The sequence below is a fragment of the Guillardia theta genome (assembly GCF_000315625.1).
Source record: "Guillardia theta CCMP2712 unplaced genomic scaffold GUITHscaffold_9, whole genome shotgun sequence".
Lineage (NCBI taxonomy): Eukaryota > Cryptophyceae > Pyrenomonadales > Geminigeraceae > Guillardia > Guillardia theta.
Genome location: NW_005434665.1, coordinates 596,226 through 613,779, shown reverse-complemented (window position 1 = coordinate 613,779; position 17,554 = coordinate 596,226). Strand labels below are relative to the sequence as shown.

Sequence of the window (17,554 nt, the reverse complement as noted above, 5' to 3'; positions counted from 1 at the left end):
TTGCTTGCTCATTTTGCGAGGGGGGCCCTCGTGGACTCATCAGTACCCGGTGACCTCATAGATACGTCGAGGCTGATGATCAGCCGAGGTGGGACCGCTGGAGCGAGTATGGGCCTTCACCTCCAGCGCGATGATCATTATCCGATCCCTACTGCCGCCCAGGGGTGAAATATCATCACAGAGTCAGACGCTTCCGCTGCCGCGATGGCGCTGTCCACGCGGGCTTCGCTTCTGGGCCGCCGGGGATGTGTCGATCCCCTGTAGTCACTGATTACGCCGGGGTAACGTAACCAAATGCCAGTTCCCTTCAAGCCGCAAACGGCGATAAGAACCCTGCCGGGTGAGGGGTGAGGGCCTTCGGTGGCACCGCCGGGCCGATGCCACGCTCAGCCGCTGGGCACCGCCGTACTGAGCCTCGGAGTCCGCCGGGCCCGGCGCGGCCCGCCCGATGCGGTCACCGGACTGGCGCAGTGAAGCGATATAGGCCGCACTGTAATGGCAGACCTCCGCCAGACATGGGTGAAGGGATGGCTTAAGAGGTTAGAAGAGAATGCTCGACTGGGAGAAAGAGCCGGTGAAAGACAATCATGGCGATTCAACGAAGAGGCAGGGAATCTCAAAACCATCTGTCCCACCCTTGGCTGCAGGTAGATTGCATCATTTGTATGACTTTGTAGGATTCTTCACTGACCAGGTTGTCAGATCTGTGTTGATGGTAGGGATCAAGGATGCGTGCGGATTCCCTCCTTGCAGGTGATGCAGAGGATGATAATAACGAAGTACCATGTAACTAGAGACGATCTACAGTCGATGCGGGATGATGTATCCAGAGGAGAGTTTCCCTGAGCTTCACCACGTGGCAACAGAGGTAACATGTTGAAGAGCGATATCTCAGACAGATTCTTTCGATGAGGTGACACTCTCTTACATTCTCGTAGTTTACCACCACATACGGCGGAGAGTTGAGATATGCAGAAGGTGGGGATGCTGGTCGGGTGAAAGGTTGGTGTTTTTTGAAATGGCAAGCAGGTGACGCCGCGGTGGAAGAGATCATAGGTGCTTGTGAAAAAGACTTCAGTGACACATTCGGCAGCAAAGTATTGAATTCAATGCGCCATAATCATCCCTAACAGCATTGGTCGCAGGGATGGTCGAGCTCGGAGCTACCTCACGAAGTTCGCATTGACAATTGTTCCCGGGCGATGGTTGGTGGCAGCTGGCTGTTGTTTCGAAGTTTGGTTGAGTCAAGAGATGGGAAACTAATCAACAAGATGTGTTGTCTTCCTCCACATGTTGAAACAATATCTGACAATCATGAGCTGGAGAAATACTTCCGATCTTGGTTTCAAACTCGGTGGCCATTCTTGCTTCTCTGGGGGGGAGGGATTGAGTACGTACTTGAAAGCGACGAGGAGGCAGGAAGAAGCACTCCTCCGCTGTTTGCAATTGTTTACAAGGCCTTGATAAAGTTGTACAACAAGGCCAGAAGTCATAAGATCCCGGGGTTTGCCTCTGGTTCTTTCCTTCAGCCGCTCCTGAAGATTATGATCGGGGTTCCGACATTCGCAAGCGACCTTCGGGTCAAATTAGCGCTGACCACCATTAAGCAGTTAGAATCATTTGAGAAAACAGCTTTTTTGTTCAGCAGAGACGATGTCATTGTCAACCACACAAATGATTTCTTGCAACACAATGGGATCTACAGATCTTCTGCCCTTGCACTGGCATGCAGAACTTGCAGGCTAGATCTAGTCAGCGCGGTACTGAAAGCAGGATCCCATCTGGCCGACCTTCCTGATAACAACCTGCTTGGCTTCTATCCTCTGCATCACGCATCTCTCCCCATCTTTTCACGTGGATCAGTGTTGCTTTCTTTGAATCTTTCAATTTCTGATCAGATCGACGAATGTAAGCTACGCACAGCTTCATGCTCAGACGGTCAGATCAGAAGGGTAGCAGCTCGCACAAATTTTATCTGTGGTGGCTGGAGCTGGTCTGTAATCTACTGGGTTGCAGGAGAAACAGGATCGGTCCAATTCTCCTCTGCTCACCTTTGTATCTTCCTCGCAGACGTTCATCAGCTTTCCTATTCCTCTGCCACAAACAGCAAACGTGTCATCTGTGCAGGTGTGAAAGCGACGAATCATCAAGGGATCTCGTTCTCCGACGATTGTGTGAGCTTTGGGATTGAGAGACCATACTGCTGCTTGTCAATTCCAGCAAAGCTTTCGATCGCTGCTCTGGATTCAGCTCTTACCATTTCATTTTCTTTGTTGATGAGCGAAGAAGAAAGCGAATTGAAATCTTTCGAGCAGCAAGTAAAAGCCCGACAATCGGATCAGTTTCACATCATACAACTTCTTCTTGAGCAGGGCAGCAAGGAGAACAACGTCTCCAAACCGCTTTCTCAGACAACGCTGGACATTGCGGGCCTCTGGTTTCTGAAGAAGACATTGGGCGCAGGGGATTTCGTAATCACACATTCAGACTTGTTAGAATTCAATGGGAATGATGGTCAGCAAGTTATGCGATCACAACAAGACTTTGTTGATGCGGGTTCAGGTGAAAGTGAAGAGAAGGTGGAGATTGCTGACAAAAATGGGGCGACATCACAATCAGAAACCAAAAATGAGAAGCAGCATCACGTTGAAGGAATTTCCAAAGCAAGTGAGGAGCTAGAACCAAAGTCAGGAGCGAACGGGAAGCGAGCAGGACGGAATTCTGCAACAGTCGGCCGCAGAGAGAAAGTTTCCCTCATCGAGCAGATGGTTCGAGAACTGGATTGGCTCCAGAAAGCTTGCATTCTCAATGAAGATGCGGTAGAGGAGGGAAGGGTACCATCACACGTAGGTGCGGCTAGAGCAAGACCAATCAAGAGGATTGATGAAGGTGCCCACCAGGAGGATTTTGTGGACGCAGGTCACGTCGAGGATGATGATCGCAACGACAAGGAAGACGAGGACATTGAGGAGACTGAGAATATTCAAGTCGAGGAGGATTCTCAAGGAACAGCAGCTCAGGTAGAGGACGATGTCGAGACCGAGCTAGAGTTAAGGGATGGCGTCTGTTGGGAGCTGAGGTTCACTCGTGAGTTCAAGGAAGTCCTGTATTCTCTCAAGAGCCAGCCAGTCCTGCTCCGCTCACTCCTGCTCAACCTCAGCAGGTTGGCAGCTGGAGAGCAGGGCAGAAGCATTATGAAGCAGCTCAAAGGATCTCCTAAGGGCATGCAGATCATGGAGTCTCCGTGTAAGACTTTCAACGACGGCCCTCGTTTCCTCTGGCAGTACGCTGTGGACTACTCCCCCAAGATCAAGAACTTTGTTGAGACCATTCGCCTGTGGCGCATCTGCCTGCAGCATGATGACGTGTCAAAGGGAATGGAGCACATCATCAACTCGTACAAGCGCGGGAGGACGAGCACAGTCAGGAAGCACCTCCGCCCGGCCCACAGGGAGTCGTGCATGGTGGGTAAAAGGCGACTCCCTCGTCAGTACGTCCCTTGCGACGATGGCATGCAGGTGGAGGATCTCCTGCGTGAGGACCTGGAAAAATTCGAAACGCTTGAGGAGGAAGGAGAGGATTCAGCGCGGGCAGGACAGTTGGTGTACACCCCTCCTGCCATCGCGATGCCAGGAAGTTACAACATCGTGAAGTTCTATGAGCTGTCGGATGACGTCAGAAGGTCGATCCTTGCCTCCCTGGACCTGACAGGCAAGGAGGAAGCAGCGAGGAGCAGAGGTCTTTTGGACGAGCCCGAGCTCCCCTTCATCCTTGATGAGCACGAGGACGAGTTGATCAGTGCGATCTCGAGGGCTGAATCTGTGCTGCTGGTCGGACGGTCGGGGACAGGGAAGACCTCGATAGCTATTGGTAGGATGTGGTCCATGCAGAAGCAATGGAGAATGACTTTCGGCGACACTTCAGTCAAGTATCATCAAATATTCCTCACTGCAAGCAAAGTCCTTCGCGATCAGGTTCGGCGGTCGTACGAAGCTCTCAGCTCTAGCAGCAGACAGAAATCTTCTCCTCCTCCTCCTCCTTCGCTCAAGGAAGTGTCGGAGAGTCAGTGGCCGCTCTTTCTGACGCAGGCGGAGTGGCTGAGGATGATCGACGCGACGTTGGATACTCCGTTCTTCCCTCGAGCCGCAGACGGGAGCATGGTGCAGGTCAGCAGACATGGAGACGGCAAAGGTACTGACGTTGTGTGCTAGGGTGGACGACTGGGAGAGGAGGTGAACATGTTGGAAGCCATTCCCGATGAGGACGATTGGCTCTCGGATGACGAAGATTTCTTCTTGATGAATCGTGAGACGGCGAAGGGAGGCAGCAGAAGCCAACCAAGTGGAGGCAGCCAGAAGAAGAAGACAGTCAAGTCGGAGGTCGACTTCCCCTTCTTCTGCGACCACATCTGGCCGAAGTTGAGCTCAAGGCACAAGGCGACTGCCAAGGGCATCTCGGCGTCTGCTGTGTTCCAGGAGATCATGTCCTACATCAAGGGCTCGTACCTCGCCCTGGACAAGCCGAGCGGGAGGCTCTCGCGCGAGGATTATCTGTTTCTCGGAGCGAAGATGGCGCCCAACTTCAAGGGGCTGACGGCCGGAGACAAGGTCGAGCATGTGCCTGGAGATCGGCGAGGACACCGCGACATCATCTACGACCTCTACGAGTCCTACGAGGAGGAGAAGACGAGCCTGGGGGCATACGACCTCTGCGATGTTGTCTTCCACATCTGGTCGACCATGCAGAGGAAGGAGTACGCGGGGAAGAAGATCCACAGCATCTACGTGGACGAGACGCAGGACTTCACGCAGGCGGAGCTGCGGCTGATGCTGAGGGTCTGTGAGGGCAAGAACGACATGTTCTTCTGTGGCGACACCGCGCAGACCATCGCGTCAGGCGTCGCCTTCAGGTTCGAGGACCTCCGTGCTATCTTCAAGTCCGAGCAGGAGGTTCAAGTCTCTGCTCGGGGGAGAGCGAGTGGGCAGGAAGAAGTGCAAGGGGCTGGAAGGAGCAGCGCAGAGATCAAAGTGCCGCAGGTGATTTCTCTCTCCACAAACTACCGCACGCACAACGGCATCCTCAGGGCAGCCTCGTGCATTGTAGATCTGCTCTCTTCCTTGTTCCCTTCCACCGTCGACCTCCTTCCCCGCGAACGAGGTTTCTTCGACGGCCCCAAGCCGATCCTGCTGGACACCACGTCGGTAGAGGATGCTACGCTGCTGATCATGGGCTCCGACAAGGTGACTTCAAGGATCGAGTTTGGGGCCCACCAAGTTGTGCTGGTTCGATCGCAGGAGGCTAAGAAGAAGCTCCCGAAGGAGCTGGACGGATGTCTGGCCATGACGATCTTGGAGTCGAAGGGTCTTGAGTTCGACGATGTCTTCCTATGGAACTTCTTCGCGGACTCGCGCGCGGATCAGGAGTGGAGGGTTGTGCTGAATTATCTGGGAGGAGGAAAAGGCGGCGAGGCCAGCGTGGGGATATCGACGGAGGAGGAGCTGGAGAGGATGGGAAGGGAGAGGGCGACGATCCGGGATACGGGGGTAGCAGGGATGTTGAGGGCGTTGGACTTCTCGGACCGAGAGCACCAGGTGCTCTGCGAGGAGCTCAAGTGTCTCTACACGGCCCTGACTCGCGCGCGGGCCCGGGCGATCATCTACGACACGGACTTGAGGAAGAGGACAGCTTTCTACTACTTCCTCAAGGCGAGAGAGCTGGTGCAGGTGGCTTCCGCCTTTGAGGACGGTGGGGAGTCTCCGACAGCGAGGAGCTTTGCAACGGCAACGTCAGCGGAGGAATGGAGGAAGCAGGGGATGAACTTGATGGAGAGGGGTCTGTTTGACTTGGCCACCAAGTGCTTCGCAAGATCTGGAGACGAGGATCTCCTGAGCCGAGCGAGCGGTCTAGCTCTCACCGAGAGAGCCAGGAGGGAGTTGGGGGCGAGCAGGAAGGCGGCCTTCCTCGACGCGAGCCACGATCTTCTCCGCTCCCTCGCTCCTCCTCCTCCTCCAGTTGCACGTGACATGAATGCGGGTGCCGCTGAGGAGGGCGGGAGGTACAGGAAGATGGACGGTGCGACCGTGCTGAAGACGCTAAGCCTGGCGGGGAGGTGCTTGTATGAAGCAGGAGAGTTCGAGCTAGCGGGCGACATCTTTGTCTCCGCCGTGCAGCTCCAGTCTTCCCTTCAGACTCCTGCAGGAGTCGGCCCGCAAGGTCATGGAGGGTCAGACCTTGGCCTCTCTCGTGACGCTGTCAGGTGCTACCGCAAGGCTGGTCTCTTCCACCAGGCGCTGGATGTGATGGTGAGGATGGGGAAGCTGCCAGCTGCCCTCCGGCTCCTCAAGGAAGAGCACAAGTACGACAGGGCCCTGGAGCTCCTCGAGAGATTCCCGGACTTCCATCCTCCTCCTGACTTGTCCGTGACGGAGTTCTCGCGGCTTGCCGCCGCGTCTTACGCTGTGAAGTTGAGGAGGAGGAACGTCGTGGCCTTGGACGAGAGCAGCACGGACTACAAGGCGTTGACTAACATCCTGTCAAGGATGAGCGAAGCCGACGAGGTCAGGTTTCTGAGGAGGTACGGTTTCTACGACGTGCTGGTTCAGAGGTTCCTTCAGCGGGGGGCGTATACCAAGGCAGCCGAGGTTCTGTGCGAAGACAACAAGGTGCTGGACGGAGTTCGCATGCTCGAGGCGCTGGACAACCCTGGGGCTGTCGAGCTGTCCTTGTGTGCAGACTTGTACGTTCACCTTGCGGTGGAGCAACGAGGGGGCGCCTCTGTCCCTTACTATCGCAGCGCGCTGTCGGTTCTGCAGAGGCTGGACGGGGAGTACAGGAGGAGGCTGGAGGGAGAGCGAGAGAGTGTGGTCTTGCAGGAGAACGTCCGGTTCAATCGGTTGCACATGCTGCAGATCAAGCTCGAGATCTGCAACAGGGTCGAGTCAAGGGGAGAGAGGAGGCGGCAGCTGCTTGAATCGGCACAGGAAGCTGACTCGATGCACTGTACGTTTGGCAAGGTGCTGGCAGGACTCGGGCTTGTCTTCAGCAGTGTGGGAGTGATGTGTCAGGAGAAGAAAGGAGAAGCAGAGGAGGAGGAGGAGGAGACGTCGGGGGGGAGAGGGGAGGAGGAGGAGGAGGAGGAGGCAGAAGGGATCCTCGTCCTCGTCGCAAGAGTCAGGATCCTCTCTAGGGTGATCCAGCTGTGCCTCAGGTCCATCAGCACCCGGGGGGGTGGGCGGGAGGAAGCAGAGTTGCTGGGATGCGAGCAGTTCCTGGGGTTGAGAAGAACCGGGGGGATGTTGACTATCAAGAAGACTCGCTCCTCCCTCCTCCTCCACAACCTGCAGTCGCAGTTGCAGGAGGACAACTTGTCCACCTACCTGCGACCCGGGCACGAAGACACGCTGGTCGTCCAGCCGTTGCTGTTCAGGGAGCGGTTGCGGTCGTTCCTGCAGCTCAAGTACGGAGAGATGCTGCGGGAGGTTCGGAAGGTGGTGGTGCGAAGGGAGACGTTGGGGAAGAGGGTTGAGCGACCTCTCCTGCCGCTGGGGTTGAAGCTGGTGCTCATGTGGCTGACCAACCTGGGAAGGGACTTGGTGGCTCAGAGCAAGAGCCGCAGCCGCGGTCTGGGAGGGGACGGGGGGTTGGGCAGTTGGTTCAGCAAGGAACAAGTTGAGCGCGTTTGCACTGATGTGTCGACGCTGCTGCTGAGCAGCGAGCCTTGCATGCTCACAGACTTTCGCAATGGAAAGCTCGAGGAGGCAAACATCTTGGACGGCCTGCTTGCGTGCGATGCTGGAAGGAGATGCGGGGAAGAGGATCTGAGGAGCGTTCACGAGGACTGCAGGAGCATCTTGCGATCGTGGGCCTTCAAGCTGCATCGTGACTGGAGTCGTCGCCCTCTCATCGACAAGGATGCCAAGGATCTCTCCCTTGTCCTCCTCCTCCTTCGCAGGTTGAACTTCAAGTCTGACTGCGAGCATCTCATCCTTCAGCTCCCGCGCGACGCTGGTTTCACGCCCGGCCCTGTGCGCTTGCCCAGCTCAGACGTGACGGCCCCTGACCACGTTCGGATGCTCCTCGTGTGTGGACTCCCAGGATCGGGAAAGAGCCTGCTGGCCAGTCAGTTCGAAGCGGCAGAATGGCTGGTGATCTCCGAGGAGAGGATGGGGAGTCTGCAGGCTTGCGAAGAGCAGGCGAACTACTGGCTCAAGTTCGGGCACCGGGTCGTGATCGACGCGTACAACGTGGAGGAGCAGGAGAGGGCGAGGTGGATCAGAGTCTCTAGGAGGTGCAACCTGTCGGAAGCTGCTGTGGTTGCCCTCTTGCTCGACGTCCCCGTCCATGTCTGCAAGAACCGCGTGCAGGCGAGAGAGTCGCGCTCCTGCAAAGCCTCCCTCGCCCTCGTCGACAGGATAGCCTCGCAGCTTCGCAGGCCGACGAGGAGCGAGGGCTTCGGGCGGGTGGAGGTGATCAAGGGGGAGGACGATGCGGCCGTTACCGACCTGCTCGCGCTGCCAGCCCCTCCTCCTCTCACCCTGCAGGAGCGAACAGGGTTCGGCATCTCAGGATGGCACCCTCCGATGGTTGTTCCTCAGGCAGGCTGGCACCCGCCCTTGGTGCTGGGCTACAACGCCTTTGCCGCCCTCCATCGCTCCTTCCTGTGCTGCAAGAACGACCTCGTGCTCTCTTCCTCTGCTTACCAGCTCACTCACCTCCAGCTCCACTCCTGGCTGACGATGCCCATGGACGCCTGGACGATGCTGCAGCACGCGCTTGTGGAGAGCGTTGTCTCCATGTCATGGTTCGAGTGCGACGCTGGAGGAGGGGAGAGGGCGGCGACTTCCGTCTGCTGGCTTCCGCTGTCGCACTGCCATCATCTCGTCGGCAGTACTCGCTCTCCTCCTCGCCCGCTCGAGGCTGATGCTTCCTGGGTCCTGCGAAACACACTCAACATGGCTGTATCCCTTGTCCGCAGGAGGATGGAGCGAAGCGAAGAGGATTCTTCTCCTGCCTGCCAAGATGACGGAGATCGCATATCGATTATCATCTGGACTGCGTTGCTGAATCTCCTGCTGCATAAATCCTCGAGTATGAAGGAGATTGGAGCAGAAGGAGGCTGGACAGACGACTGGGCTCCATTCCTTTTCTCAGTTGCAAACCGATTGAGCTCCTTGCTGCCAACAGTCTCCCATCCCAGTCTTTTCCCTCCTGGTTGGAGGCCCGGCACAGGCGAGCTAGACAAGGGCAGGCCTGTCAAGGCAGAGGAGCCGCAGAGCCTAGTTCAGTGTATCTTGCGGATCCTTGAGAAGCGACAAGACCTTCTGGTTGCCGTCGCTTCTCCTCAGAACGATGCAGTGGAAGTCGGTGCAACCAACCAGGAGGACCTAGAGAGGGACTGCAAGGATGGGCTGGACCACTGCCTGTCCTTCTACTCGAAGCTGTCGTCCTCCCCTGCCCCTCCGGGAAGGCAGCGAGAGCTTCCTCGCCCCAGGCTGCCTGCTACTGATGTCCTCGTCCGAGAGGTTCGCTCCGCCTTCACCGTCTGCAGGTTCTTCAAGCTCTGCCGCACCAGGTTTGCCTTGCAGAGGCTCAGAACCCTCGGGGAGAAGCTGCAGGATGAAAACCTGTCAGAAGACCCGCTGGACCCGCTGCTGAGGAAGAATCGCTACCTCATGATCACCGAGCAGGTCATCGGGAGCGAGGAGACTGGGTACCGCAGGGCGTACGTGGACATGAACGGTCCCATCCTGCTCTTCGACGAGTCGCTCGGCGGAGGGTTTCAGCGGACGGCCGACGCGCTTGCTGACTTCAGGAGGGCGTACGAGGGTGAAGTGGCCCGTACGTTGAGCCGTGCTGACGTGGCCTTCATGTCCCTCCATCGCTTCCTGGAGTCGTCGCAGATCAAGAGCCTCAGGTTCGACCCGCTGGTCGTTGACGTGCTGGAGGCCCTTCAGCTGAGGCTCTCCGGGCACATAGTCCAGGTGGAGAAAGTGCTGGAGGAGATCGACAGGGATCGGAGGTGGGAGGAGGGCCTGTCTGCTCATGGGCTGGCTGAGGTACACAGGGGCATGCAGGACGACGTGAAGGAGGCGGAGGAGTGGCGGCAGGAGCTGGAGGAGCATGAGATGAAGCGGCTTGCGCTCTACCGGAAGAACGGGTCTCTGGACAGCAACAACCCACTGGTGAAGGAGGCGATCCCACCAGGATGTCATTGCCGCGCCAGGCACTACGAGCATGACGTCTATTACGATGGCACTGTCGTGGGATGCTCACATGGCAAGGTCGGCAAGGAGCAGGGCGGGACAATGCTACTGATCCAGTTCCACGAGGCACAGCTCGGCGATCAGGTGACCTCCATCCTGGACGTTATCTTCGTGCTGCAGTCAGCGCGACAGGAGGAGCTGCTCCGCAAGTACAGACTCGGCCAGACGGATGCTGAGAACGCGATCGCAGGCGAGAGCGAGGGGCCCGGGTGGGGCAAGAACTTGGGGAGGAGACATCGTGTGAGGAGGTTTGCGAGGAAGGCGGTGTGAGAGAGGTGAGGCAGGAGGAGCCCAAAAGTTTCTCGGAGAGTGCAAGTACAAGGACATGTAAAAAACAAAGACAAGCAGGAGAAGCAGACGCGGCCAGCTAAAGTAATCTTATCTGTTTGCTAAATGATCTCCTTCCACTTCGTCCTGATCAAACATCAATGAAACATTCATCACCAGCATCTCATACCAGCAGCTGCACCATGCTCTTGTCCATGGCCTTGGGGACGACGAGGGCACACATGGGCGTGTGGAATGTGCCGCCTGGTATGCCCCCTTTGATCCCTGACGCCACGATGGCTTTGACGCAGGCAGATACCTTTGAGAAGAGAGGAAGGGAGAAGAGAAGCAGAGAGAAGAGAAGAGTAGGGAGAGGTGAGGGGAGCACAAAAGGAGAGAGAGGCAAAGGAACCCAAGGCAAAGAACGAAAAAATGCAGCAGGAAACGTCAGAGGCACGAGGGGAAAGCAGAGAGGAAGAGGAGAGGATGGAGAGGGGATCAGGGAGAGAAGGAAAGAGGGAGAGGACTCAGGCGGGCACACAGCATCGGGATCTTCATACCTGGATAGGATTGAGGCCCGAGATCATAATCATCGGGAACTTCAGCTGCGCAGGTTCGTCGGGCAGGACACTGTCACGCTCACTCAAGGTAGACACGACGTCCTTGAGCAGCGTCTTCCCGTCGAAGTCCTCCTTCCCCAGCACAGCGATGGGGAGCTGGGGGGCAGTCGTGGCGTCGACCCTCAGCGCGCTCTCTACGACCTCCGACAAGACTTCAAGCTCGTCCTCCCCCAGCCCCCCGACGATGAGCCCCGGGGGTCCGAAGACCCCGTTGACGCCCTGCAGGTTGGACTGCCGCACGAACTTGCCGGCCTCGTTGTTCTTGTCCCCGAAGAAGTTGCCGAAGAGCATGTTAGGAGGAGAAGGTTGGGAGCTACCCCCCCGGATCCTGTGCTGGGACTGCGACGAAATGCGACTTGACGGCCGCAGCAGGAGCAACAAGTTCGAAGTCTTGAGCGCAAAGCCAAAGGCGGAGGAAGCGTTGAAGATGAGCAGGAGAAGAGCAGCAAAGAGGCATGTTGCCTTCATCGTCATCTGCAGCAGAACAAAGCATCAGATTCATTTCAGTGCCATCAAGCAGCGACTACAGCCGAGGCGCCAACACTCTACCCACATCTCTCACCCTCGTCTCAGTCGTTGGCTCTCTCCCTGCATTCACAGCATTCCTTCACATCCTTCCCTCGCTCCCCCTCCTCTCCTCTAACTGAACTTATCGCTTCCATCAGCCATGTTCCGCCTGTTCATTTCAGCTAGCAGTAGTACTTGGTAGTACTTGAGTAGTTTGTCCGGGTGCGGTACGGTGCGGCCCCGGGAATCATCCGACGGGCCCGCCGGTCGGGACTCACCGGGCATGACACTGAAGAAAACAAGGGCGAGGCCATATAAAACCATTTAGTTATATAAAACAGCTCTCACCCAAACATAGTACCAAAATGACTCAATATTTTACTAAAACATTGTACCATATGCTCCGGACACGGTACAATCGGAAAGTGATTTATATTGTTATAAATTCATATCACGAAAAGCACTTTTTTCGTGAACTAATTTGAATCTCGTGCGCTCTGAATACACATAGGGGACGAAAACACTTTTGTTCGAGGACTGCTCAATTTTTCTGATATATGTTGGCGCGTATCAGTTTTCATCCTCAAATAAAGCATGAAAAGAAATTTGTTCAAGGTACTGTCTTGAATATTTCTGTACCATACTTTTGGATCTTGTGTAGTAATATCCATTTGTGGAAAATTAATACATTATAAAGTACATTATCTTCAAATTTGCTGGTGTTTTTAGATCGCCATTTCAGATTGTTTTGGGAGTTGCATCTATGCCCCCCACCCCGGACTCCACCACCCCGGCTAAATGATGACCTACCACCAACATGTTGGAGAAATCTTTCCCCTCCACCCCACCAAGTCCTCAGTTTACTACCTGAATTGTACTGAAATATTAGTCATTGAGTACCCCTTGTTCCATACTTTATGTACCCCTACCAGGTGATTTATCTTTTTACCACCCCACCATTCCCCCTGAGCACTTTTGCCTACCCTTCCCCTTTTTCGGCATATCTATCGACCATGACCCTCCCCTACCCCCTAAATATCAATCAGATTCCACGGTCCTTTTCTCCACGTAAAACACATCCACCCCACCCACACTCCTTCTCTGTCCCCCGTTCGAATCTTTCTGTACCCGTCCTCGACATACCCCCCACCCACTCAATTTGTAGATTTTGACCGTCCATAAGTTGTTTCGGGGGCAATAACCCCACTTCTCCTGGTACATTGTACCATATCTTTTATACCACCCACCCCTCACAATTTCATGGTACCCACCATTGTACTGAACACTGGATCCCGGAACACCACTACCCCTAACATGTGATGTACCCCGACGGCCACTAGCAGGCGAAATAAATCTGTGAATGGCACTGCCTGGAAACTGCAGAAGCGGAGAGGATCGGAGAGACGAGTAAAGTGAGACAGGGAGAGAAGGACAACAATCAAAGAATTAGCAGGATAGAGGAAACAGAATCAAGAAGACGCAAAAGAAATTGCAACAGAGACCAGTGTAGAAGGAGCTTTTCCGTGGAAAAGAGGCACAACATAGAAGATTGCAATAAGGAGCGCAACGCAAGGATAGAAACGGTTGCTTTTGGAGGCTTGCAAGCATCAAATTAAGCGTTCTTCAACGTTGCAAATGCCCTTCAAAGTTGTATCAGAAGTGACAGAAGGAACAATACATAGTGTCACTGCTCCACAACCAGCTTACTTAGAAGATGAAGCTCGAGTTCAAGCCGTGACAAGCTCAGCGAACATCTCTTTCTTACCCAATCAAGTGATTGAGACGGCAACCGAAACTGCAACAGCATATGTTGGAAGTGGTTGTGAATCTTGCATATTGAACATATCCGAACATGCCATGCATTCAGGTTGACACCAGTTTTTATCGATTGCCTTGATTCTGACTTGTCGCCTTGCTGCAGACGTGTTGTCTCATGAAGTATCACACAAGGTTTGAGAGTTGCGCTTGCTTTGCTTTGCGATTCTCACAAGATGCTTCTACAGGATTTCGATTCGATCTCGGAAAAGAAGAAGTCCACCTTGAAGCTCAAATGCCTCAAGTCAGTGGTTCTCAGCGAAGGTGTTACGTGTGCCAACAGCAGGCCTGTGGGAGCATCGGTGAGAGTGAGACCAAGATATTTGTTGCTTGCACTTCTCACCCGTTCTCCTCAAGGTTCCTCCGACCTCGTTCGTTCAAGACTTTTCCGACGAAGACGACTTGACAGACTGCCTGATATGCCTTGAACCCTTCGATGAGGAGCAGTTCGTCACGATCCTCCCGTGCAGGCACATGTTCCATCACAGCTGCATCTCAACGTGAATGCTGAGACTTGAGTGTGAGAGGTCATGACTGAGGTTGGCAGGTGGCTGTCGTCGCGGTTGTATCAGAACAAGGCTGGCAAGTGCCCCCACTGCAACCTTGAGATAGTGGCTCCCAAGGTGGAGAAAGACCCGCTTCCACACCTTGCCGACGAGCTGCGAGAGGTGGGTCTCCTTCGATCGCCACTTTGCACTCGCTAAAATCCCTTCTCCTGCAGGCTCAGGCTCGGAACACGCTAGAAGCTCTGCGAGGGATCGTGAGGAGGTAGATAGAATTGTGGCGGATTTGCGGTTCGAGTGACTTGGTTTCTGCAGTGAAAGCCAGACAGCGAGAGGCCTCTGCGTGATTGCTGCATTCGTCACAATCGTTTTTGTCGCCATTAACGTCATTCTTGTCGTCCTCCATGTCTAAACACGTACCGTAACAATGAATGTACAGGTTTTAATCAATATTAATTTGAATGAATACAACGCTTTACTTGTGCCCAACGCCTCATATCACTTGTCCTCCCGTCATTTATATTACAAACCCAGCACTACATCTAAATCCTGCACATGACACCTTCTCATCTACTTAACAAAAACAGCCATTCACGGCTCCTTCATCCAGCGTTCTCAGCCACTGTCGGTCGTTTCTGAATCTGTAGGACACGTCAGATGAAGGGCCTTCCTCTGCCACTGACTTCCTTACCTGTATAGTGCACTGCGCAACTCCATACGTCTTCAAGGTCTTGGTCACTTCGTGCAGGATCATCTGCTCGTGGCCGTCGGACTCCACGAGCAAGTGCGCAGTCCCAATGACAGTGTTGGATGCCAGCTTCCATGTGTGCAACTGGAGGAAAATCTCAGCTCGGAACCGCAACGGCGACCAGCACCAACACGTTACCTGATGGATGGCAGCCACCCCATGTATACCCCGGATCTTCTTCTCGACGAGCGGCAGGTGCGGAAGAAGATCCGCTGGAGTCTGCTGAAGGAGGATCGACGACGTCTCCTTGACAAGCGGCAAGACAGAGACGAAGATAAGGATGCCGATCATGATCGAGCACACTGGGTCTGCCAGGTACATCCCATCGTATCTCATTGCAACCGAAGAGACCATGACGCTGACGCTTCCAAGGGTATCAGCAAGAATGTGGAGGAAGACAGCCTGCACAAGGAGAGTGAGTCAACGCTGATCGGCTGGTGCTGTGCATGCGTTTACCTGCGTATTTGCGTCTGCGTGACATGAAAACATACTGGAAAACTTCTCCATCAGACTTCCAGTGCGCTTGCCCAGCGAGTTGGTCCCAACATCCTTTTGTTCAGAAGAACATTCCCGATGAGTGTTTTCACCCTTGTCGGTTTCGCTGCCTGCCTGTGCATGACAGTCTGCAACCTTCACTTCTCTGTGTCGTCTGGTACAACTTGACGGCTCTTTTCCAATTGATCCTTTCGAATCAGAACACCTACATGAGGCCCATGCAAATGTAATACTCTTCCCTACATTTTTGCTTTTCCTGCTTGAGCTGTCATTCATCTTGGATTCGCTGCTGCTATTTCCAATGGAGTGACTGCCTGTCTGTTGAGCCAGGCATCCACTTTGTGAGGGGGTCTGGAAGCTGCAGCATGACGACTCAGAACTTCCACAAGTCTGCTTTTCCTTCGAGCAGCATCCTGAATGTGAATGAGAATGGCAATGAAGGTCGCTGCAGAAGTAACCCAGTGAGTGAACGTTCTCACATAACGAACCAAGCTTTCACCTGAAGACGATGATCCCGACCACATTCACAAGAAACCCCGCAAAAGAAACAAGAAACAAGTTCTCAGACTCAACTTTCGGAGGATCGAGAACACGCTGGTCATCACGAGTCAATATCACGGGGAAATTACTCGAAACACACAAACCTCGATCGCTTCTATCACTATACAAACAGCCACGAGGATCAGAAAAATTGAGTTGGTGAACCCGCACAAGACGCCATATCGTCCATAACCGTAAGAATAAACCTTGTTTGGCCTCCATGAGCTCATGTAAGCCCCGTAAAGTCCTAGCGCTAATGCACCACAGTCGAACATCATGTGTACAGCGTCCGATATCAACCCCAGGCTGTTTGTCCAGAAGCCATAGGCGACTGACGACAACAGTCAGCAACAGAATGAGATGCTCTCGAGGCAATCGGCTCACATTCAACAAACATGAACAGAAAGTTGATACACAGGAATGAGGCGATGCGCCTCGCCGATCGCTCCTTGAGTATGTACGAGATGGTGTTCATGACCGATTTCATCAAACCCGCCATTGGGACCAAACGAATATGAAGGATGGCCCACACTGCAGACGTCCTCTCCTATCTCTTCGTTCAGTCAGTCCATGATCATGTAAAGTGATAGAGAAGACAACAACTTACCAGCCTGTTACAGTGCAGTTGTTGAGATAATTAGATCAAGTTTGCCGAAGGGGTCCAGGATGCAAGTGCTTGCCAACTGTATCTCTTTCTTTCTATACTTTAATACGGCAGACAGAGGAAACTTTGAGAGCTAACACCAGCAAGTGAATCTTGAGGGGGCGATTAGTGTGCTATCGGCAAGTCAAGGAAGACAGAACTTTTTGAACAGCAAAGAATGGATTGAGGTGAACGAATAGAGCGGAACTCAAGTAGGAGCTCAGAGAGAGTTCAAGAGAGAAAGAGAAGCAGTGATCTGAGAGCGATGAGGTTGGAGATCAGATTCGGCACGAGCCGCAGCGAAGTTTTCACCGCACGTCCTGCATGGCGCAAGGAGGCGAAGAGGGATTCCAGCGTGGGGGGTGGTCGGAGGAAAAATGGGGGTACGAGATACCGGGGGTGATATGGATTTCAAGTCCGCCTCAGAATCACCATGACCCTGATGTACCACTACCATTGAGTTTGTGCTCTAACGTACCCGTACAGGAATCTACCCAGACCCTGTATTTACAGCACACTTTACAGGGTCCTTCTACACCTCCCATGACCCCACCCTCATGAGCTCCCTGACCTCCTTACATCGGACGGGTACGGTAGAGCTGTAAGGTGAGCTTTCCTTGTGACCCTCATCCCCTCTCACACAAAACATCGAAACTTTAAGCCAAACTTTGAGCGCTCGGTTGATCGTTTCATAGTTTCATAGTTTCATAGTTTCATAGTTTCATAGTTTGACAACGTTTCAATAGTTTCCCACATAGTTTCAATAGTTTCAATAGTTTCAATAGTTTCAATAGTTTCAATAGTTTCAATAGTTTCAATAGTTTCAATAGTTTCAATAGTTTCAATAGTTTCAATAGTTTCAATAGTTTCAATAGTTTCAATAGTTTCAATAGTAGTTTCAATAGTTTCAATAGTTTCAATAGTAGTTTCAATAGTTTCAATAGTTTCAATAGTTTCAATAGTTTCAATAGTTTCAATAGTTTCAATAGTTTCAATAGTTTCAATAGTTTCAATAGTTTCAATAGTAGTTTCAATAGTTTCAATAGTTTCAATAGTTTCTCAATAGTTTCATTATTAGTTTGATTGGCATCGGGTCAAAGTTTGATTGCCAGGACTTCGGACGGCCGGGACTCACGGCATCGTTCGAGGCGGCT

The 17,554-nt window shown here is 53.6% G+C and overlaps 4 protein-coding genes across 4 annotated transcripts; 2 read left to right on the top strand and 2 right to left on the bottom strand.

The window, feature by feature from the left end:
- Positions 1 to 495: 495 nt before the first annotated feature.
- Positions 496 to 10,532, top strand: GUITHDRAFT_102129 (hypothetical protein; the record flags this gene model as incomplete). The annotated part of the gene is made up of 8 exons (XM_005839150.1): positions 496 to 539; positions 703 to 753; positions 808 to 868; positions 939 to 978; positions 1,030 to 1,097; positions 1,146 to 4,166; positions 4,212 to 10,018; positions 10,064 to 10,532. 8 exons carry the CDS (start codon positions 496 to 498, stop codon positions 10,530 to 10,532), a joined length of 9,561 nt encoding a protein of 3,186 aa, XP_005839207.1.
- A 41-nt stretch (positions 10,533 to 10,573) lies between these two features.
- Positions 10,574 to 11,625, bottom strand: GUITHDRAFT_161344 (hypothetical protein; the record flags this gene model as incomplete). Its single annotated transcript, XM_005839149.1, has 3 exons — positions 10,574 to 10,676; positions 10,720 to 10,848; positions 11,090 to 11,625. Coding segments are annotated over 3 exons (701 nt in total), but the record flags the coding sequence as incomplete, so codon positions are not given.
- A 1,883-nt stretch (positions 11,626 to 13,508) lies between these two features.
- GUITHDRAFT_133938 (hypothetical protein) lies at positions 13,509 to 14,386 on the top strand (the record flags this gene model as incomplete). The annotated part of the gene is made up of 6 exons (XM_005839148.1): positions 13,509 to 13,523; positions 13,660 to 13,773; positions 13,829 to 13,971; positions 14,019 to 14,139; positions 14,193 to 14,239; positions 14,290 to 14,386. The coding sequence occupies 6 exons, from the start codon at positions 13,509 to 13,511 to the stop codon at positions 14,384 to 14,386; spliced, it is 537 nt and encodes a 178-aa protein (XP_005839205.1).
- Positions 14,387 to 14,548: 162 nt separating this feature from the next.
- On the bottom strand, positions 14,549 to 16,232 carry GUITHDRAFT_65516 (hypothetical protein; the record flags this gene model as incomplete). Its single annotated transcript, XM_005839147.1, has 6 exons — positions 14,549 to 14,806; positions 14,861 to 15,124; positions 15,421 to 15,451; positions 15,717 to 15,811; positions 15,862 to 16,088; positions 16,142 to 16,232. The coding sequence occupies 6 exons, from the start codon at positions 16,230 to 16,232 to the stop codon at positions 14,549 to 14,551; spliced, it is 966 nt and encodes a 321-aa protein (XP_005839204.1).
- Between the last annotated feature and the right edge of the window lie 1,322 nt (positions 16,233 to 17,554).